This window comes from Primulina huaijiensis, chromosome 15 (assembly GCF_012295235.1).
Source record: "Primulina huaijiensis isolate GDHJ02 chromosome 15, ASM1229523v2, whole genome shotgun sequence".
Taxonomy (NCBI): domain Eukaryota; kingdom Viridiplantae; phylum Streptophyta; class Magnoliopsida; order Lamiales; family Gesneriaceae; genus Primulina; species Primulina huaijiensis.
In genome coordinates, this window is record NC_133320.1 from 19181242 (window position 1) to 19204195 (window position 22954).

General features: G+C 32.6%; 2 protein-coding genes and 1 long non-coding RNA gene across 5 annotated transcripts in view; 2 read left to right on the forward strand and 1 right to left on the reverse strand.

Annotated features, from left to right (window-relative positions):
• Positions 1-5894: 5894 nt before the first annotated feature.
• LOC140958629 (mitochondrial pyruvate carrier 1) lies at positions 5895-12756 on the forward strand. Of its 2 annotated transcripts, XM_073416150.1 has the most exons (6): positions 5895-6072; positions 8352-8464; positions 8543-8597; positions 8675-8810; positions 9022-9115; positions 12712-12756. In XM_073416150.1, the coding sequence occupies exons 2-5, from the start codon at positions 8372-8374 to the stop codon at positions 9053-9055; spliced, it is 318 nt and encodes a 105-aa protein (XP_073272251.1). In that variant the 5' UTR covers positions 5895-6072; positions 8352-8371; the 3' UTR covers positions 9056-9115; positions 12712-12756. The 2 variants fall into 2 exon arrangements, with proteins under 2 accessions (XP_073272251.1, XP_073272252.1); XM_073416151.1 differs by lacking the exons at positions 9022-9115; positions 12712-12756 and having other exon boundaries at positions 8675-8814.
• LOC140958630 (uncharacterized) lies at positions 7979-8465 on the reverse strand. Its single transcript, XR_012171814.1, has 2 exons — positions 8366-8465; positions 7979-8086 (listed from the first exon to the last, which is right to left on the reverse strand). It is a non-coding gene; the product is annotated as an uncharacterized lncRNA (long non-coding RNA).
• Positions 12757-16563: 3807 nt separating the features above from the next.
• Positions 16564-22954, forward strand: part of LOC140958479 (transcription factor GTE8-like) — an 8883-nt gene continuing 2492 nt past the window's right edge. The window contains exons 1-11 of one of the 2 annotated variants that reach the window (XM_073415932.1): positions 16564-18531; positions 18653-18701; positions 18812-18934; positions 20611-20684; positions 20842-20890; positions 20974-21048; positions 21127-21242; positions 21331-21397; positions 21527-21657; positions 21748-22130; positions 22228-22312. In XM_073415932.1, coding sequence (XP_073272033.1) covers positions 17212-18531; positions 18653-18701; positions 18812-18934; positions 20611-20684; positions 20842-20890; positions 20974-21048; positions 21127-21242; positions 21331-21397; positions 21527-21657; positions 21748-22017 — 2274 coding nt within the window. In that variant the 5' untranslated portion in view covers positions 16564-17211 and the 3' untranslated portion in view covers positions 22018-22130; positions 22228-22312. Of the gene's footprint in view, positions 18532-18652; positions 18702-18811; positions 18935-20610; positions 20685-20841; positions 20891-20973; positions 21049-21126; positions 21243-21330; positions 21398-21526; positions 21658-21747; positions 22313-22954 lie in introns of both variants that reach the window. The other variant, XM_073415931.1, reaches the window with a different exon arrangement.

Consider the following 22954-nt stretch of genomic DNA (forward strand, 5'->3'; position numbering starts at 1 on the left):
CATGTTTAGAAATTGTCTACTGATAATTTTTAAAAAGATTATAAAATCGTTAATTTAATATTATGAATATAAATGTATGCGAATAATCACGTGCGTGAATGAGTATGATCAATAATGAAAGGAATTTTATTCCTTGAGATATTTTCTTTTTTAATATCATTAATGTTTTGCCTTTCTAGACATGAGTATAATCTCGAATTTATGATAAGATCTCGTGCAGATATAATATTTGATATGATCTCGTGTAGATTTAATATTTGATATGAGACTATGATTGAGGAGATATCATAATATCTTTAAGATATGATATCCTTGTTTTAAAGATGTGGTTTTCTAATGAAATTGGTTTTTCATGTTTTAATAGGACTTAGAAGAGAAGTTAATTGTAGAGCAAAAGATATATAAGAAAAACAAGTTTTGAGAGACGGTGCGGCACGAATAGTTTTTGAGATCGAAGCAATCTCGTGCCATTGTTAAAGTGTTGCTGTGAAGTGCTGACAACATCTGAAGACAACGTCTAATCACTGTTTTGATTAGTGTATCGATTTTGAAGACTTTTCACTTCTCAGTTGATGCATCCTCTGTATATTGGTTATACGGTTTGTTAGAGGTTTAGGATGCAATTTGTTTACTCGCCTTGATAAGGGAGTTGTTTTATTCTTTCACTAGTATTGGTTTTTGTAAACTTACAAGTGTTTCTAGTGAATTAATTTTTGCCCTGAGGCACCGCGCAAGTATTTTATACTTGTTCATAATTTATATCTTGTCTCTCGTATTGTTATCATTCCAGTTACGTGTTAATGTGTTAAACTTTAATTTCCGCTGCATGTTGTCGTGGGTGTTACAACACCTACGCACAACCCCTATATTCTAATACACATAACACTCACCCTCATCACGTTCAAACTGTGGAAACGAAACTTTCAAATAACATGTTGCGAAAATTACTACTATATTTTGTCTCAGCATATTTGTTTTTTCACACAGATTAAGACAATGATTAAAAAAACAAATTTTCTAAGACTTAGTTAATAGGGGTAGTATATTGATAAAACCAAGAAAAAATATAACTAAATGAGTAAACTCGAATATATATTTGGGAAACCAAAAAAAGAGATGAATCTTATATAAAATATAAAAAATCGTCACACAAAATTTTGACTTCAACATGCCTAATATGTGATTGCAATATTATGTTTTGAATCTCAGATTATTTTAATCGGCTTTGGATGTTGTGCACAACATCAGATCCAAACATTATTTAATATGATATAATTATAAATCTTTGCATAGAATAATATTTTACAAAACACTATTAATAGGTTTCTTGTGAGACGATCTCACGAATCTTTATCTGTGAAAGGGTCAACCCTTCCGATATTCAGAATAAAAAGTAATACTCTTAACATAAAAAGTAATACTTTTTCATAGATGATCCAAATAAGAGATCTGTCTCACAAAATACGATCCGTGAGACCGTCTCACACAAGTTTTTGCAAAAAAATATATGCCTGTTTATCATTTGGATTTCAAATATTTATAATTTTTGTTTAAAATAAAAAAAAAACTACATCAATCTTATTATTTTACAAAATACACGCATCTTTATGTAACAATTAAAAGGTTTCCATGCAATAATTCAAACTCATTGGTAGCTGGCGATATTAAAATTGTCATAAATTTTAGATTTTTTGCAATTGACTTGGACAACAGAATGTCAAGAAAATTCAAAGCAATTTTTAATTTTGGTACCAAATTCCATGTTTAAACAGTGAGGTGCATTAAATAATATATACAGAATGTAGTTTCGATTAATTATTTCACCTCCGACATGAGAAAATGGGTCACCAACAATCCAACATTGTCCGATTTAAAGATTATTGTCTTTTAAAAAAATAATATTTATTTCATTATTTAACAAAATGAAAAAGAAAATAGCAAAACCAAAATTATTTGTTAAATGTATTCCATATTTAATATTTATATTAATAATTGCCAATAAAACCCTTTAGGCTTCGATGGATTGAATTTATTTTAAGTAAATATATTAATAGTTTTTCAAGGCAAAAACTTGTGTGAGACGGTCTTACCGGTCGTATTTTGTGAGACGAATCTCTTATTTGGATCGTCCATGAAAAAGTATTACTTTTTATGCTAAAAATATTACTTTTTATTGTGAATATCGATAGGGTTAACCCACCTCACAGATAAGATTCGTGAAACCGTCTCACAAGAGACCTACAATAATTTCAATTAATGAAATAAGTTATCTAAAATATTATTTACTCAATAATTTTTGGTTAAGTTTGTTAATATCATTAAATGTAAAAAAGATACGAAAAAAATATTAGTAACTAATTATTACTTTTATTTTAATCTTAATTTTTATTTTGTTTTAAATGTTTTGAAACAAATGATATTTCGTTCTTGTGTTTTAAAATTTTCTATTTCATGTATTTTTGTAAAATAAAATAACACATCTATAATTAATATATTTAGGTATCAGAATTCTTCAAAATATAAAAGCAAAATAGATATAAATTAATTTAACATGGTTAAATGATATTTGCATTTCTTTTTGTATTATTTACACACTGCTTAATATGTAAAGTTTATTTACAAGTCGAGTGCAAATAATAATAAAAATAGAATATAAATAACAACACATTTTTAAGTATTGTCTAGATAAATATAGTTAAAATAATATTTTTATATTATGGAAATTAAGTTGTTACTCATTAGAAGAGATATTATAAAACAAAAAATATAAAATAATTCGGAAATCTTAATTTTATTCTTAAATTTTAAGATAATTTGTATTTTATAAAAATATAAATAAAATTTATGAAAATCAAAATTTTTACATCTTAAAATTTTAGGTATTTTTGTGAAAAATCTACCAATACAAATTCATGCTAGAACTTGGAATAAATTAATATTAAATTTTAAGATCAAAATTAAATCTTTTTGCTATTTATATTTTATTTATTTATTATATAATAATGTGAAAAACTTTTTAAAATATTAAAATTTTAGTTGATTGTATTTGAGTTTTTTTTAGAAAAATCAATATTTTATTATATATAAGAAAAGATATTATAAGGACAATCTTGTCTAATAAAAATTTAATTAGGTGATGTGGAGTGTTATTAATATTTTTTAGGGTGTGAATATCACTCTCCTAACTATCATGGAAATTTGTCATAGGATTAAACGTTTGTCATTTTACAAAAACTAGATTAGCGGTAATGATGCAACTTCGATATTTAAACCATAAAACAACTCAAGAGAAACATAACAAAAATTTATTACACCACAAGAATTTGTTGTATGATTAAATGTTTGTCGTTTTAAGATATTTATGATGTTGGTCATGAATTTTGAAAATAAATAACGAACAGAATGACATAATCATTTTAATTCCACTAAAAGATATAGTATTAATGCCTAAGTGAATCAAACCAGATATGAAACTGGTTCTTTTGCATGTTCTTCTTGTTAGACTTTTTCTCAAAAATCATGTTTTTTTACGTATATATAAACATGATAAACAAATATGCGGAAGCTAAATTGAGCGTTACCTCCAGCCATTGAATCATCTTTAATATTTTGATTTTCTTCCGATTGAAGCCTTCTAAACACTCCAATCTCTCTATAGATGGTGTATTATTATGTATGAGATTGTATGTTTAGGGACCTCAAACGTTTGTATATATAAGCGTCTCATACCATCAATGAGTTAATGCAGGAGCACGAGATTCAAAAGAAAAATTGTTTACGCATCTCAATTTTTCTAAAGTTGATGTGCGTACGTAAAATTTTGTCAAAAATTGTGTGCAATAGCCGTCGTTATTGTTGACACACATTTTTTATTTTTCTTTTGAATTTTCATTCTTATATGTGTCATAATTTCTTACACTTCTATTATACGGCTACAATAAATTTTGTAAAGAAAGTATTAGCCCGAGTCCCGCGATGAGAGAAGCCACCAAAAATATTATGTAAGACTTAAATCAATCGAGGAAAAAAAAAACAATAAAAGGCATAAACTTCAGATAGCCAGATTTGCTTGTCACAACTAAAGCAAATCATCAAATACTTGAAAAACATGACATTTGAACAATATAATTGAACTTGGAGCATAAATTCAAAAAAAATCACACATAAAAAGAGATGACTCGTGAAAAACATACTCAAACTGGAAGTGTAAACTCAAATAAAATCTTCATATTTCAACAATTTCACATGAAAAATCGTTCAAGTATATTCGATTTTGGAGTTGTGGCTTTCGAAATTAAGAAAAAACAAGTACAAAACTTACACTGCTGAGGTAGACTTTGACGTTGAATTGCATTTTTTGACGCCAAAAGAGAATACGTTGGATGGGCTTGGGGATGGGCCGATGGAATTGCTTGAGGAAGCATACAATTATTTGAGTCAATGGGTGGGGGATTTATATTTAATAAATCTGAAAATAATACAATGGTAAAAATGTAAAGTTGGTTTGATAGAGAGTTAAAACTATATTTAATGTATTGTCAGGGTTCAGATCACAAATTATATTATATAAATACTGAATTCTAACGTAAAAATTGGCAAAATGATTTTACATCAATTTTCCCTTTAAGATATATAGTATTTAAGTCTAAGGTCAACCTTTATGTAAGGGTGTTCAAATTTCGAATAGAACCGAAAATATCGAAAATACAAACCGAAAAAACGGAATACTGAATTGAACCAAAAACCGAATTTTGTAATTCGGATATAAATATTAAAATCTAAATTTATTTGGTTCGGTTTCGGATTATATATGTCAAAACCGAACAGACCGAAAAAACCAAAATTTCATTAAGTTAATAATTTTTTTTTTATTATATATTTTTTGAGATGATATCAGTAAATGATGAATTATTTTGAGTAATATTTACTTGATTGTTGTTTATGTAATTCATTTAGACTTTATATTTAAACGTTTTACTAAGAAATCATGTAAAAAGATAACATATTATATTTTACAATATATTTATCTTATTAATTTAAATAATTGTATCAAAATCGAAATAACCGAACCATTTCAGTAGAAAACTGAACCGAACCGAAGAAAAATGGTTCGGATATCGGATTATATATTTGTAAAATCGAAAACCGAAAAAATCGAAATAAAAAATCGAAAACCGAATCGAACTGACCGATGACCACTCCTTCTTCTATGGCCCATGTTTTAATGTACTTATCAATGTTGATTAGTCTCAGATGAGCCCACACATCACATTATATTGGAAAAAATGTGGTTCTTTTTTGTAGCAATAATTGGATTAACATTTTGAGCACTACCCATATAGTAACATCAATAAATCTCCTAATATGATGTCAATATAATGTTAATGTGTACAATGTCATATCAGTCTTTAAGAAAAAAAAAGTGACAAATTTTTTTTTTAAAATTACTAAGTAACAAATTTGACAAAAATGATAATTAGAATCATAAAAACAAATCTATCAAACATTATTTATTATAATTCAAAATCACCCTGAAATTGTATGAAATCCAAATATGGTAAATTTAGATAATATTTATATTTATATTCATGTAGTTGGTTTTATAAGATTGTGTAGATAAATAATATTGTGATTATTAAAATATTTGAATATGACAGTTGAATAATATCAAATAAATAATAATATTTTTAGAGTTTTATTGATTAAATATGAAATAAAGTAGTAAGATTACAAGTATATCACGAGTCCTATTATGTGTGACGGATCTTTTATTTAAGTCATCTATGAAAAAATATTATTTTTTATGTTAAGAGTATTATTTTTTATTATAAATATACAAATAAAAATTTATAAGATCGGTGTCAAAAGAGTAATGTTAGAAATAAGTTGGATCAGATTGGTTTATTAATGATCTTGTCAGCCCAACCAAAAAGGACCTCAATCTTCAAGAGGGGCGACTCATTTCCTAGAACTGTTGTTTTCAGATCTTAAAGCATTTACAATTTCTCAAGGCTTCCGCAAACAATCAATTTACGTCCAAACGCTCACAGAACTGAGAAAGATCCGGTAAAGGTACGGCCTTTGGCACCTTAATCTCGCATATCATGTGACAGATGCAGTGTATGTATGTACTGTGTATCTACTTATCTTGGTGATCGTATGGTTTGATTAGAGGTATCTTACGGAGATGGGTCTTAAATTATCTCTGCAATTTAGTTTAGATTGTAGGTTTTTGTGTGTTAGATGTCATGGATATGGTGGGTCAACCAAGATTTGTATATGCCACTGAAATGTGTAAACACAGCTGGTGGGGGTGTGGAGCTATACAATTTTTAACTGATGGTTTTTTGAAAATTATGTTTTTTGGCTTTTAGTTGAGGTGATAGCTGCTTCCACCCATGCATGGGATTGTTCGGAAAAATTAATTCGAGGTTGTGAGAGGTGAGACATAGATGATGAACTACGATCCATTTATTGAATAACAGCTATCATTTTTACTGGGGTTGTGAGAGGTGAGACATAGACATACAAGAATTGCTTGTGAGCGTCTTTTGCTTCGATGGAAGCATATTTAAGGGGGTGACGAAAATAGGTTTGGGCCAAGTTCTGTTTTTTTTTTTTTGTTTTTTTGCTTTTACTGATTTTGGGATTAATCCCATAATTAATTGCTTTTAAGATTCTGAACAATGATATAGTTTTTGAATTTTATTTGCGTTACTATATGATTTTATCTGGTTGTTAAGGTTTCAGTAATTAGATCTGAGAAGTAGTAAAAAATGACAATGCCCATCCCACCTAAAATTCTAGGAATTCGTTGAGTGTTAAAATATGTCCGTAATAGGATCAACTGATCCATTTTAAGTTTAAATTTGTTTTATAGGATCGGAAATGAATGTATTGTTGGCAGGAAGAGTTGGAGGCAGCTAATATAAGTTGCTTTCGACTTCGATAATATTATCTTTAGATAACCGTCGATCATGTATTTTGCACTTGTTCAGCATTTAAATGTTCAACTCGCCTGTGCTATTCGTAGGTTGTCGAGATTAACTACATCAGGGTTATTTTCCCATCTTGGTTCTGATGCAGATATCTTGTTTGTTGGCATTTTGTTTAGCAATCTTGGTATCTTTTTCTGCTTTTAAGTTACTGGCGGTGTTCAATATTGTTGATTCACTCCTTGACGTATTCCTCTCTACATGATCTGGGCCCTATTTAGGGATGTTACCTGTCCAGTTGGACTAGTTCTTAACTGGTTCCTGCCGGTTCCAATTTTGAGATGGAAGGAACTAATTCGATCTGGGTCCTACCAGATTGTGCTGGCTCTAGTGTGCTGGACTGACTAAATAAACAATCTAAATCAGATCATTTTCAAACTGAGTCAAACCATAGTTCTAATTATAAAATATGAACATGAGAGTGGGAGAATGAAGATCAATAATTTGTCACGTGAAAGTCCTTTTTAAAGAGCAAAAACCACTGGAGGCAGTGCATGAAATTTCTACCAGTACTTTGAATTGTTGTGAAACCATCTTCTTTTGTTGGCTCAGATCAACCCGCTCTTTTTGTAAGCATCCATATATTTTTCACATTACAATGTGTTTGGGTCATTTATATATCTTTGAATGCAACTATTGCCCCTGTTAACCACATAACGATCAAAATATAATTTTTGGGCTGCTGTAAAATTTTAAAATTTTGAATCGTCCATTGGCATAAACTATAGTTATTGGTATGGTTGTAAGCGCTTGTCGTACAATTTACAAGACAAGGTCACATACTTGATTCTTGTGAGTTCCAAGCCTTTGCAATTATTGGGATGTGGACTATTGGTATTAACCCCTGTTGTCATGGGTGGCTGTCTATATGACATAATGAATCGTATTGTTGCCGGCAGCTTTTATTTATTTATTTATTTATTATTATTATTCATTATACCACCTTTTATTTTTGACATAATGGCTAGTGCTTCGTTTTGCAGTATAGTCCTTTTGCATTTCTCAACATGCAAACTACCAAATTTGCCTATCTCTACTCCTGCTATCTCTTTTGGTTTTATGAATAAACTTTAAAGGTTTTTTGTCTTACCCTACTTTATCCTCTTTTGCAAGCTATCTAGGTATAATTCTTAGAGTTATAGAGCCTACACGACTCTTGTCTTCCTAAAATTCTCGAGTTATTGCCAAGTTACACATCTAACAAATAGCATCCGTCTCTACCGGGTGATGCTTAACACGACTGTATTTCCTGAAATGGCCTTGCAAAGATCCTAATTTGCCTCACTTTCATAATTGTCACGGATCCAATTTGTTCAATTAGATTCTAAATGTTAATGCTGTTCTATGACTATGCAGGTTTGTCTTAATACTTAGCTATGGCTTCCTTCAAAGCATTTTTAAACAGTCCTGTTGGTCCCAAAACAACTCACTTTTGGGGTCCTGTAGCTAACTGGGGATTTGTCCTTGCTGTATGCTTCTTTTACCGAGCTTCAAAATATATAATATGTTGAGCTTTTGTCTGAAATATTGACAAACTGGTTTTTCAGGGGCTGGTAGACATGAAGAAACCTCCAGAAATGATATCTAGCAACATGACTGGAGGTTTGAAGTGAAATTTCATAAACTGATTATTCTCTAAAATTTCGATTATATCTAACTTTTTGGCTTTTATGTTACAGCAATGTGTATATATTCGGCTTTGTTCATGAGATTTGCATGGATGGTACAGCCTCGCAACTATCTCTTACTTGCCTGCCATGCTTCAAATGAGTCAGTTCAACTCTATCAACTATCCCGTTGGGCTAAAGGTCAGGGGTAAGTTCCCTGAGTTGTAACTTAGCAAATCTTATTCTTCTTTGCCATCTGGAACATCACGTGTATATCTCCAGACCCACCCGGTTTTCTTTTTATTTCTTCCTGTCAATTCATTGTTACTTTTTTCATTTGCATAAGTTTCATTGTTTATGCGCTAATGGTGAAACTCTGTGCGGAAGAAATGTAATCGATTTTCTTATATTCACATTAGGTACTTGGGACAAGAGAAGAAAGAAGCAGTTTAATCTACGTGAATGGTTACTCTGCATTTCTGTTTATTTCTTTGGAATGATGAAAACGAACATGTAACGCCCCGAAAATTTAAAGATCCACGCAAACCACATGCATGCAATTATTAAATTCTCTTGTATTTTAATTAAATATTTTAATTGCATTAATTGAATTATGTTGTGCATATTTGCATGTTTAAAATTATATTTTCTACATGGTTGCATTAAAATGTATTTTTAAAGATTATTCGAGTTGCGATCGAGGAACGGAGACCAAAGGCTGAAAAATAGAAAATGTTTTTATTAAAGAATTGTTTTTAATTATTTAAAGTAAAAGTGCTGCTTTTTCTTATTTTTGAAAATAAGGGGTTTTGAGGTGATTTTATACGCCGGGACGTAAATTTTATCGGTGTTGGTTTTCAACAAAAATACGAACTTTTTGGCAACCCGGCTATTAAATTCACAAACTTATTTTTACTAAAACTATTTTAATATTTTAAATAAATCCTAATTAAGACTAATGGGCCTAATTATATGCTTAATAGGCCTAAGCCTTAATTAGAGAAATAATTAACTATATAATATGTTAAATCACCTAAACCCTACAAAAAAAAAAACGCCGACGCCTCACTTTCTGAAAATTGGGCACAATCTCCACCTAAACCACACGGCACACACATGCATAAATATTGAGGCAAATTTTTGAGAATTTGCCAAGGAAGCTTCAAGCCAAAGGTCTTGTCCGTTCTTCGACGTCGTCAACGAAAAATCGTGCGTAAAATACGCAAAGACACGCCTATTCTTTCCTTCAAAAACATCATCACATCATATTATATTTTTATGCATGAAAATTTTGGAGAAAACAAGTAAAACCTCAAGGATTTTCGGATTTGTGACTTATGCTAAACTTTTTGCTTGGTTTTTCCTTCAAAAATCATGTGTTTGTTTTGTTTAAGGGCTGCCATGATATAGGTTATGAATAAGCATGGTTTATACAAAATATAGAGCCCTAGGATCACACTAAAAACGTTTTACAGCATGGGGCAAAACAAGCTGGAAGCTTGCTTGGACTGTAGTGCTTCTTGGCTCACGGCTTTGGGTGTGTAAGGGCTTGGCTTTGGCTTGGTTGGGACCAGGGCCTGGCTAGGGACGTGGTAGGGTCAAGGGAAGAGTCCTAGCCATGCTAGGACTCGAGACCATGGGCTAGGGAGGAGTCCTTGTTGAGAAGGACTCCACCCGAGAGAAAGCCTAAGGGGCTGTGCAGACTTCAGAAATTTGTGCAGGGAGGAGGGCTCGGCCAGGGGGCTTGGGCTGGGCTAGGTTAGGTCCTTAGGGTCATAGAAGGATGCTAGAGGGGTTGGTTCAGGGTCTGGTATGGTTTGGTTTAGCAAGGGCCGAGCAAGAACATGAAACCATGAGGAGAAGCCATTAGCGCAGGTTGTTGTGCAGAGTTCAGTTGGTTGCTGCTCACGTCCAAGGGCTTGGGCTAGGTTTGGGCTGGGTCTGGGCATGGTCCAGGGTGGTTTGGGGCAGGTTGGGTCAAGTGGTTAGGGGCTGGAAGTGTCCTAGTTAGGCTAGGAGTCCTAAATATCCTAGGAGAAGCACACACGTACACATGCAGGTTTTTGGGCAAAGTTCCAGGACGTTTTTGGAGCGGGCCAGGGCTTGTTTTTCGGGCTGGGCTTGCACAGTAGGGTCCCTAGATGGGTTGGCTAGGTTTTGGCTCAAGGTGGCTCGGGCGTGGCTCGAGTAAATTAGGAGATGGCTCAGTGTGTTCGATAAGGTGTCAAAAACGAGATTTTAAGAACAAAAAATAGATTCATGGGTCCACGAGGGCGGTTAATGACTTGGAAGGGTAGATTAAATCATAAAAAGGTTATGTTAAAAATTTGGGATCAAAATAACGAGTTTTGGATTTAATCGGCATTTAATCGACGCACGGAACACTAATTAACGAGTTAATTGAAAAGCCTAGTTTTAAGCTTTATAAAATTATGAAAAATTAGGTTTACGCTTAAATAATTATTATAAGTCTAATTTTTTAATTTGGGAATTTTATATTAAGGTTTAGTTTAATTCGGGATTAAAACGCATTAATACGTCACATTTAAAGGTTAATTTAAAAGTCCTCGATTTAGGCTAAATAAAAATATGAGAAAATTCATGTAAGCTTAAATAATTATTTGGGACATGTTAGAGTCAATGAAATTAAGAAAATATCAAAAACGAAAAATTCTACATCCAGGGGTAAAACGGTCTTTTTACCATCTAGAAATTAGTAAACGTCATGGCAGTGTCCTAAATGCTATTTTATATGCTAATATGATTATTTTCAATGATTATGGATGTTTATATGTTAATATGTCAATTTTAAATGTTTATGGATTTTTAAGATAATATGTTTAATGTTTTATGATTTAATATGCTAAAATGTTTATTTCAAACATTTACGATGTTAAAATGTTTATTTTAAAATGTTTATGGATGTTTATGATTTTTAATATGTTAAGTTATGATTTTTAAATATTTATGATTTTATGATTTAAATATGGGCATTTAAAAGACATGTTGCATGCTTGGTTTCAAAATAAAAATGATATTATATGATGTTTTTATTAAGTGATGATAACATGTTGAAGGACGTGAAGGGATTGTGACTACTGCAATATGTTGGAAATATCGTGAGGGTTATGGTCCCAGTGGGAGCCCGACGATCGTGTTTCCGTTGATACGAATACGAATACGATGAATATGATTGGAGATGTCGTGAGGGGAGAAGGCCCCAGAGGGAGCCCATTTATGGGAAAAGGCCCCAGAGGGAGCCCCGACGATCGTATTTCCAATGCCATGATATGTTAATACGTTGGCCAGGGCCCAGTTGACCGGTGAGAGTGTTGCTGGTGTCCCCCGCCGCCCAGTACTGTGGTTTCTTTAGATGGATCCATCGCCCATTAAGATTAAGAATACGAGTCACAATCACGATCTGAATTCAACATACACGAATATGAATATGAATATGAATATGGATACGAATATGGATATGGATATGAATATGAATATGTTTATGTTGATATGAAAAAGTTTAAGAAAATGTTTATGTTTAAAGAGGATGCATCATTATGAAAATGTTTTTATTTATAGTTTATGCATCATGAAAATGGTTTTGTTTAAAATTCATGCATCTTCATGAAAACGATATTTTAAGTACAAGTATTTTTCACTGTTATATGTTAACTGTATTACGTATTACTTGTTATCAAGGATATGACGTGTTGAGTCTTTAGACTCACTAGGTGTGATTGATGCAGGTGATTATGATGATTATGTTTATGGAGGTCTTGGTGGTTGATCTGACTGGACTGAAGGTGCACATAACCCGAGGACCGACGCTAGTTTTCCGCACTAGTTATGATTAATGATTTTAAGTTATGTTAAAGATATTTTTATGACTTTTATCATGATCACGAGTGGTTTTTGAGAGGTTACAATATGGGCTATACTTTTCAAATGTTATTTTTAGATTTAGAAAAATGTTAGTTGGTTGTTTATTTTAAAATGATGTCAAAAATATTTTATGAAATTTTATGGTTCGGCCGAATGCTAAGTGAGGTTTGAAAAAAAAATTCTAGCAAGTTTTAAGGAAACGAAAGGCAGACGTTTCAGAACCCCAGTACCCCCCTGTCATTAAAATCAATTAACAAAACTGCACCAGTGCCATTTGCTAATATGGTCATTGCTATTACTATCCAGATTGTCTACAAAATGCTAGGTGGTTCTGAAAATTTTCTCCTCGAGAAACCAATGATATTTTGTATTGAAAAGCTCCTGGTTGTCGTATAGCTGCTTAGCAGGGCAGCCCCATTAAGCCCTGTTCAGAACCAGAACCAGTGGAGCTAAATGTTTGTTGTCAATTTGCTTTTGGTTTTGGTAGTATGCTTGCCTATTCAATTTTTCTCGCCCTTTTGATTTTCGGTCTAGTTTCTATATTCTTTATCTCGTTCGAACACAACGAGATATTTTTAATACTAGCTGACTGACACCCGTGTTATATGTGCATAATTATCATATTTTTAACCTTAAAAATCAAATTCAAATAATTATCCATATATGTCATTAGCTAAAATAGATAGATGTGTGTGACTAGTAAATCAGTCCGATCAGTGATTAAGGAGCAAAGTCAACTGATAAAGCTTTCCTTATTTACCGATCAGTGATTAAGGTTCAGAGCTGCAGTCAGAATTCTGCAGATATCAGAAAGGACGATGACCTGGCAACAAGGACGTCCATATTTATGAACGAATATATTTGGAGCAGATTATCATTGCCAACTATAGGTATAGATATATCAATTGACTTGAATAAAAAATACTCGCGACCCTCAATCATACAAAGAAAACTAAAAATCTCTTCATAAAGCTTTCAAAGCCCAACTTAAAAATCAGCACTCTCCGATAAGTTTTCAATACTATTTGTAATTGGAAGTAACAAGTTTTATTTCTCAAAATTTTTTAGATAAGAGTTTTTACTAAGAATTTCACCCAGGAAATGTTTTTTTTGTTTGGAAACTATAATATTATTAAAATAGAAAAGCCGCAGTTACAGAGATAGTGGATGAGTCATCCACGATACGCCAACCTAATAATTAGTTTTATAATTTTAGAAGTAAATAAAACGTCAATCCCTAACTAGGTCTGATAAAAGTAAGTGATGAAACACTGGCACATTAGTCGTCCAATTTGTTACCCTGAATCTAATCTTCTCCCATAAATCATCCGACGAGTCTGCTTTGTCACTGAAAATTCTGTTATTGTGCTCCATCCATGTCGACCAAAAGGTACAATGCACAATGATGTACCAGAAAATCCTTGCTCCCCTTCCAAATTTAATTTCGTTTTCCATGACAAACATTTCTCTGGAAGATGCTGGAAAAACCCACTCGAAACCCAGGTGTTGCATAACCCTATTCCAGATGAGTCTCGTAAAAGAGCAGTGTATCAGAAGATGATCTTGATTCTCCTCATTTGTTCAACAATTTTCAGTAAGCTTACTTCTGCACAGGTCAACAGATTAACCTGCTAAAAAACTCTATTGATAAGAATCAAATTTCAATGTTGTTAACTTAACCGAAGTATATTTTTTTGGCTAAATTTATTCTCTCCCCTCTAAATTTTGGCTTCGATCATAACAATTCCTTCCTGCTGAAGGTAGTTAGAATCCAATTTCAAATCGATGTTAACCGATTGACTAACACTAGGCAAACCTATAACGACCGAGAAATCCCTAGAAGTGAATGACACCATGGTATTGCTTCCAAAACAAAAGTTGTACGTCTCTACTTCAAAGTATTCAAGTATTGCATAGACTCTTGAGGTGCTTATAGAAAGCTTTTGGATCTTCAACCAAAGCACAAGAGGTGAAACATCTATCCTCTTTAATTGTAATTCACCCAATTTGGGAACCAATTGCTCGATTATAGAAAAAAATTTTTGTTGGAGAACACTTTGAGCAACCTTCTTTTACAATCGATCAAACATCTCCATTATCACCATCCTTGTTTTTTTAGTCCTTGCCATTTCTAATCTAAAAAAAAAGTATCAATTATTTTAACAAATATTTACACAAAATAAGTTAATAGAAAACACAATGTAACATATTAATCTATATAATACATTCAAAATCAGTACCACAATATAAGAGAAGAAGTGAGGGTTTCCGTTGGAGAGGGAGAAAATGGTTAGTCGGGAAAGGAGGAGAGGAAGAAACAATTGATTATTTTGAATTTTAAAAAACTATTAACAATTATAATAAAATAAAAATGGCTTATGGAGGGAGTTAGAATTAAATTAGAGTTTTGTGTTTTGTCATGTGTTAATTCACAAAAAAAAAAAAAATTAGATAGAAACTAAATCTGGGAATGTATTAGTTCTACATTTTTCATGATTTTTATGAAATTTAAAGGTCATATGTTCTATAAAAATTTAATGATATTCAATATAAACTTTTATAGAGTTTTAAAAAGTCACGTGATATTTAAACTTGACTTTTAAAAATTCTATAGGTATTCAAAATGTCAATAGGCTTTTAACGATTTCATGGAATTCTATTAAGTATAATAATTAAAGCCTAAGGTACCATTATAAAATAACAAAAATATCTTTGGTTCAACATAAAGATTTGGATTGAATTTAATTGAGAAATATCTCAAACTCACATATTTACTTTCATTTTATTAAAAATAATATCAATACAAACACTAAAATTTTCATTATTTTCTCCCCCATATATTTTTCCTTTTATTTGGACCTTTTAAAAACATATTTTTTTTAATCGCTAATAATAATTTAAAATCAAAATTATTAACATCATTCATGTTATTTTTTGAGTTTCAGTCACAAAACCTCGCAAATTTTTAAATTATATTTATTAAAAAAATTAATTTTTTTTTATTAAACTACATAACAAAAAAAATACTATTTTAATGACTTATAAATTGAAAATAATAATTATTTTTATCAGTAAAATTTATTTATTTTTATTAATTGTTATATAACATTTTTAATTATTTTCTATAATTTTAGTTAATCTATATCCTAATTTTGATTATAACTCAAAGTTCTTGCACATGATTGTGAATAATTTTTTTATTAATTTGAATGAATATATATGTGTGTGATTAATACATAATTTTAAAAGTTTATCAACATATTTATATAATAATAACTATAATAAATTCAATTCATTAAACTTTTATAAAGTTACACTAATTACAAATATTTTAATATATTTATTATTTATTTTCAGGTACAAATAATTGTCTTATTTATTTATTTATTGTTTGAAATATTATCAAAAACAAAATTGATATATTTTTTATACTAAAATTTATTTAAAATGAATGAAATTATTTTAAGTTTGATTATTTATTAATATTAAAATTATTGTTATGTATTTTTAAAATATTAATTAATTAAATAAATATGTTAAATTGACTTGAATAATTGAAGTTTAATTACAATAAATTTAATACTGACTTATTTATTGTCTTTCGCAAATTAAATCAATAAATAAAAAATATTATATTGAGAGATAAAAATATTTAAAATAAATAAAAAATCTTGGCGTTCAAGTGTTAGTTTAAAAAAAAAGCAAACAAACAAAAAATACAAAATACATAATGTCCTGTGAAAAAGTTTACGAATATCAATAAAAGTTATGTAAAATAAATTTACAAAATTTTATGAAAATCTTTAAAAACATGTAAGGTTATGTAAAAATAAGTAAAAATCTATTGTACAAAAATAAGTTATTTAAAAAAGACAACAAATTCCTGAAACGAATTGACAGGTGGACTAAAAAGGTGACTAGGCATTTTTCTCAAATAAATCGAACATTTAGATCAAGGAATCATTAGACGCAATCAACATATCCGTTGGATTCAGCCGCAATCAGATCAACGGCCAGATTCAATGCAACATCGGCTTTAATGTTGTGGCGATCCACCGAAAGCGTGAGCGCATCACAGACCCAAGTCCAAAATCGTAAGCACTCTCCCTCCTCTCTATAGAAATTGTTTCGTATCTATAGATTTCGTAATTTCTAGGTCAAATTTTTTTGTATATTTTTTTGTTTTTTGTTTGCGTTATTTGTTTCACGCGAAATCTGTCGGACCCACGAAGCACTTTTCACGTACACTGTTTCAGCCTCGACTATGTTGTTTGATCTCTATTCCGAACCCCAGCTTTTGCGATTAGGTTAGTGGGTTTTCCTTTCTAGGGCTTCGTTGTGCTGTTTTGTGTCCGGGGGTCGAACTAAGATAGTTGGATTTAGGGCTTGGTCGCGACGTATGTTTTGTTTCGATCTGATTAATCTTTTGCCGTTAATCTTGCATTTGGGCAGGATTTCGAGTAATCTTTGGGGATATGAAATTAATCAGTGTAAGATGATTGGAAAAGGAAAACCTTTTTTCAAGTTTTGCGTTTTGAATTTGAAAATATAATTTTACTTTGTTGAGTCCTAAAGGTTGGTCTCTCATTGGCACCAAGTCAGATATAGCTTGAATTCTTTTTGGAAGCTTAGTTTTTTTTTTGTTTGTTTTGTTTATTTTTTTTGGCTCTGAGGAGAAATTGTGAATTAAGAAGAGCTGGTGTTTGCGGTATTTGGGGTTGAAATTTATGGCACCTACTGTTCCAGTAGATTACACTGGGCTGAGGGAATCAAAGAAGTGTCCAAAGAATCTGTCAGCTGACATGAATGGGAATAGATGGAAATTTTCCAAAGGTTATTCCTCCAGGTCTGTGTCAGATTATCGGCAAGCGGTGGAGGCAATGGCTGAATCAGAAGGGTTTGGTAGCTCAGGCCAGGTTGCTTGGGAGTTCACTGCCTCAGAGGACTCTTCTACTCCAAAAAGAAAATGCATTAGGTTGAATGTGGGTACTTGTGATAGGTTTGGTCTACAGATGCAGGTGTTGTCAGTGTCAAAGATGTCAAGTTCGGAAAGGAAGGATTTGCAGGTGAAGTTGAGAAATGATCTCAAAAAAGTTAGGATGCTTCAGATGAAAATAGATTCGTATGGAATAGGTGCCATGGTGTATGAACCCAAAACTGATAACTATGTTTATCAACGGGAGTCAGTTAGAACCGATGTGGAGGGAAAAAAGCCATTTTCTATGAATGAAATGGTTGTACCATCAGGGAAGAGAAAGGCCCCTTCTGGTAAAAATGGCTTTCCTGCCAAAGGTGGAGCTGTGGCATCTGGAATAACGAAGCAGGGCATAACGCAGAATACTAAATGCATTATGTTGATGAAACAGTGTGAGACATTGTTACATAGTTTAATGTCACAAAAGCATGCATGGGTCTTCAATGAGCCAGTTGATGTTGTAAAACTGAATATACCGGATTATCACAGTATTATCAAGCATCCTATGGATTTGGGTACAATAAAAGGCAAGTTACGCTCTAATCAGTATTCCAGTACAATGGAGTTTGCGGCAGATGTGAGGCTTACCTTCAAAAATGCTTTGACTTATAATTCACGCGGGACTGAAGTCCATTGTATGGCTGAGGCACTGAGTAGATTCTTTGAAATGAGGTGGAAAGCAAATGAGAAGAAATTTCCAGCCGCTGCAAGTGAATCCAGGGCTTCAAAATCCAGTGTTATTATTGAAACGCACTTGCCACCTTCTAAAAAGCAGAAAACCACTTCTTTAAAAAACCAGGTCAATCAGGAGATTGATAGGCCATTAATGAGTAATCTTGAGAAACAAAAACTGGGTGCAGAGTTGGAGACCTTGTTGGCAGAACTGCCTGACAATATAATTGACTTCTTGAAAGAGAGTACAATGAATGGGAATCAAGTGATTGAGGACGAGATTGAAATTGACATTGACACTCTTAGTGATGAGACCCTATTCATGTTGAGGAAGCTTCTGGATGCTTATCTACTACAGAAACAGAAAAATCAGGCAAAAGTAGAGCAATGTGAAATCGAGGTGCTTATGTACAAGTGCTTTTGCATCTGGATACATGTTTTATAATCTCATGCACTTATAATTATCTCCACAATGAATGCATATGCTTTGTTCTTGACCACTCTTTAGTGTATCATTACAGATGTGCAACGATTCAGGATTTAGCGATTTATCTGTACAGCCGTGCAAGGGTAATTTTCCTTCTGGGACAATGTTGCATTTGATTTTGGAGTTTAGCTGTCATATATTCTCGGTATAACATCATTGTTTTTTTTCCTTTGCTTTCCCTTACAAATATCAGACAGTGGGCCACCTTTGTCCGGTTCTCCTGCAATGGGGATTGATAAGGATGCTGCCAGAACTGATGTCAGTAGATATAGTAATTCGAGAAGCTCCAGTAGTGAGCTAGGCTCGGCATCCCATGGTTTGTGCTATAATGAACCCTTTATGCACTGTTTTATCTCATCAGTTTATCAGTTTTTTCTATCTTGTTCAGTACCACATGAAATTTCAATGTTTTCCCTGCTATGTTTGGATGTAATAGGAATGATAGATATCATAATTTCCCTTCAGACCGGAGATCTTTTATAGCACTGACTATCGGTGTGTCTGCAATTTAAAATTAACATCTGCGGCATTTTACTATACCTTCATGCTAGGAAATTGGATTGAGAGTTTCGAGAATAACACACGCTCTCTCTTCTATCCAATTGCTCAAAGACCTTTTAATTTGATAAACACTGTTACATCCCTAGCATTGCAAGAGAGAATTTGTTAATGATACCAAAGGCTTTGATCATAGACTAGTAGGTGGAAGAAAGAAGTAAAACCAATTAAATATGAGAAGAATATAAAGCAGCACTAGTGACTTTGTTGAACTTCTATTTGCTAATCCTGTTGCGTATTATGGGTGCCAGTATCTTTCAACTTTAATCAGCACGTTTCTTAAGTCTTAATCGCCTTCAAGATATTTTAGACCAGATCACCAGACTCGTGGATTGCTGAATTTTGACACTTCTGATTTTCCTTTAACAATGTTAAAAAGATATACGACCCTTATCATGTTGAGTTGTTTGATATTTGCTATTGAGGTATTCATACATTTATTTGCAACTGTCAAGTAACTTTTTATTTAGTATCTGATTGAGACACGCAATGGAAAATGATTTTGAACGGAACAGCATATAAATCTATCCTTTTGAAAGTTTCCCGATTTTTTGTATTAACAATGTTCTGTTTGGAGATGGTGGATATTCCCTTTGTTTCCATTCCATTGCTTTCTAATTATTTAAAAGATATATGACCCTTATGTTGAGAAGAGTTGTTTGATATACGCTATTGAGGTATTCATAGCTTACTTGCAACTGTCAAGTAACTTTTTGATTTTTTATCTGATTGGGATGTAATGGAAAATGATTTTGAATGGAACAGCATATAAATCTATCCCATTGAAAGTTTCCCGATGTTTCGTATTAACAATGTTCTGTTTGGATGGTGGATATTCCCTTTGTTTCCATTCTAATGCTTTCTAATTATTATTTTTCTTATTTGAAGGACCATAACATTGTACTCATCTTAAAACCATGTGAAATACATTGCGGTTTTTCTTGATAACCTAGAATGGAAAGAAAAATACTATGCGTGTTTCGGGACGTGAATTCAAGTATGATCAAGAATGTTTGACATTCGGTGTTTATATCCCTCACCCCTGGTTCATCTAAAGCCCCAAAGTTGTTCTCAGTACGCCTTAACATTACGATCTGTTCAATTTTTGTTTATAAACATTTGCTGAATTAGTTCACAATTTGAAAACCATGATATCTTATTATGTTACAACGAGTAACCATGTGGTGTTACACACTAAATACTTCATAGAAGTTTGATGTTTTTACCACATGGTTACACACTAAAGACTTCATAGAAGTTTGATGTTTTTACTGTCTAAATCAAACTTAATTGTTAGAGGTACTACTGTTCTCTGTGGAGGCAGTTTACTTGTAGTGACACATAGTGACACATGCAATGAAAGGTGGAGAACAAAAGGATGATGTGAATCTATTATGTTTTAATCTAATATCTCTTGGTTTTCTGTTCATTCAGATACAGATTCTGAAAGTTCTGCCCCTGGTGAATTACATGTTGCCAAGGAAGTGGTTCCTTCAAGTACTGCTAATGTTAGTTTTCAGTTACCTGTGTATTCCAATAGCTTCCTTCTCCTCCCGTTCTCCTTTTGCTTGATTGTTTCTTTTAACTGCCATTATGATGCTGTTACCTTTTGAACTTTTATTGGCCTGTAACTCTTATTTTCTTCCTTTCCATTCGTGACACCAGGAAAATGTAGATGAGAAGGAAAATAGCATTTGTTTTCCCAACAATGGAGGTAGTCACTTTTGGGTTTTGAAGAATTTTTCAATAAGTTATGTTTTCATTCTAAGTTTAACATTTATTTTGGGTTATCTGCAGATTTTTTGGACAGGCAAACTGAGCATAACTTACTTTTAAGATCTCCCCCTTCCGAGCCTAAATGTTTGCAAGAGGGTAAGCAATGAAAAACCATGAGGCAATGTATGCTATTACAGTGCATCATCATCTCACCAACCAGCTGTATAATTTTAGGGGAGAGTGCTCCACCAGAGAGGCAAGTCTCCCCTGATAAGCTTTATCGTGCTGCTATATTGAGAAGCCGATTTGCTGACATTATTATTAAAGCCCAAGAGAATTCCATTGACAAAGTACGCATGCAAATTTCGTAGATTTGTGAAATAGCAGCCTGTTGCATTCCATGCAGTATTACTAATAGTAACAGCTAAAAAATTTCAGGGAGAGAGACCAGATCCAGAGAAGCTAAAGCTTGAGAGGGAGGAGCTTGAGAGGCGTAGAAGAGAAGGTCAGAGTCAAAAAGCAATTATGTGAATGAATATATGTGATTGAGTTGTATTCTTGCTTGGGCTTGAAATTGAAATGTTATCATTAAATTTGCTCATGAAATGGTGTTGTGGAGTTTTTATATTACCAGAGAAAGTACGCTTGCAAGCTGAAGCTAAGGCTGTAGAATTGGCTCGAAAAAAAGCTGAAGCAGAAGCTGCTGCTGAAGCTAGAAAGAAAATAGAACTTGAGAGGGAAGCTGCGCGTCAGGCTTTGCAGAAGGTAATAGTGGAGAGATTTCCTCTTGATATGAAAAAGTAAGGAACATCCACTGTTCCATATTCTTTTATTTAATCCTCAAGCTCTCAACAGATGGAGCAGACTGTTGAAATCAATGAGAATTGCCGGTTCATGGAAGATCTCGAAATGTTTAGGGCTGCCCCTGATGAGCACCTGCAGAACTTATCGGAGGAGAGCCCTGAAAATTCTGAAAACTGTCATGGTAGTTTCAAATTTCAGGCAAGTTGTAATCCATTGGAACAACTAGGATTGTACATGAAGAACGATGAAGAGGATGAAGAAGTTGAACCTCACAGCTTTGCTGATATTCCAAACGACCCAGAAGAAGGAGAGATTGATTGATCGAATTTTTCGAATTTGTCAGGGGTCACTCAAGAAGTGAATTTGAACTAAGCTCGATATATATAGATATATATGAAAACCATCTTCCTTGGGTTTGATGACAATTCGTGTTGGTATGCATATAAGGCAAATGTGTGTCCTTGTCTCTGTTTCTTTCCGTATAGGATAGAAGTTGGGGCTTTATTTTCTACATCACATGATTTGTTACAGTGTCCATCTCTCGCAATTGTTTTTCATGAGAAATCACCATTGTTGATTGGCACATCGTCTTCATGCACGATTGGTAATGTAGAGGGTGTTAGGTAAGATTTTATTTAATGTGGTGGGACCCACATTAAATAAAACCCACATTAAATAAAATAATAATAAAATCTTTTCTCACATCGATTGATTTTAAAAATTGGACGAGTGAATTAGTTATAAATAGAGCTCAATTCCTTCAGTTATTGTATCCCAAAATCAAAAGCTTTTTAGCTTTGATAAAAAGAGAGTGCATAGAAAAAAAGAGTGTATTTTTTTCTTGAGTGCGGGAATTCTCTTTGTGTGAGTTAGAGAAATTATTTTCTTGGTATACTCGGGTTGGGAGTGTGAGAAATATTGAGTGTATTGGTGTATACACTTGTTGTAATATTTCTTCCAGTTATAAAAGTTGCAGTGCTCCGTGGACGTAGCCTATATTGGGTGAACCACGTAAATCTTTGTGTTCTTGTTGGTTATTTTATTCCGCATTTTTGGGTACTATTATCATCGTGGTCGGCATCGCTTCGGGGGTGTAATTCCCCAACAACTGGTATCAGAGCCTTGTTGTGAAAATTCTTAAGAATTCTGAGTATGCTCTGTGGTTGCAGCTTTGTCTGATCTTCCACATCAGAAAAGATTTTTTAGATTTTTTGCTAAGGCTAGAGAAGTGATGGCCGGAGATGATGGATCGGGACCG

Coding starts and splice junctions, on each gene's coding strand:
- LOC140958629 (XM_073416150.1), top strand. CDS start 8,372: ATGGCTTCCTTCAAAGCATTTTTAAACAGTCCTGTTGGTCCCAAAACA. Junction 8,598..8,674: donor ATCTAGCAACATGACTGGAG/GTTTGAAGTGAA, acceptor TTTATGTTACAG/CAATGTGTATATATTCGGCT. Junction 8,811..9,021: donor CGTTGGGCTAAAGGTCAGGG/GTAAGTTCCCTG, acceptor TATTCACATTAG/GTACTTGGGACAAGAGAAGA.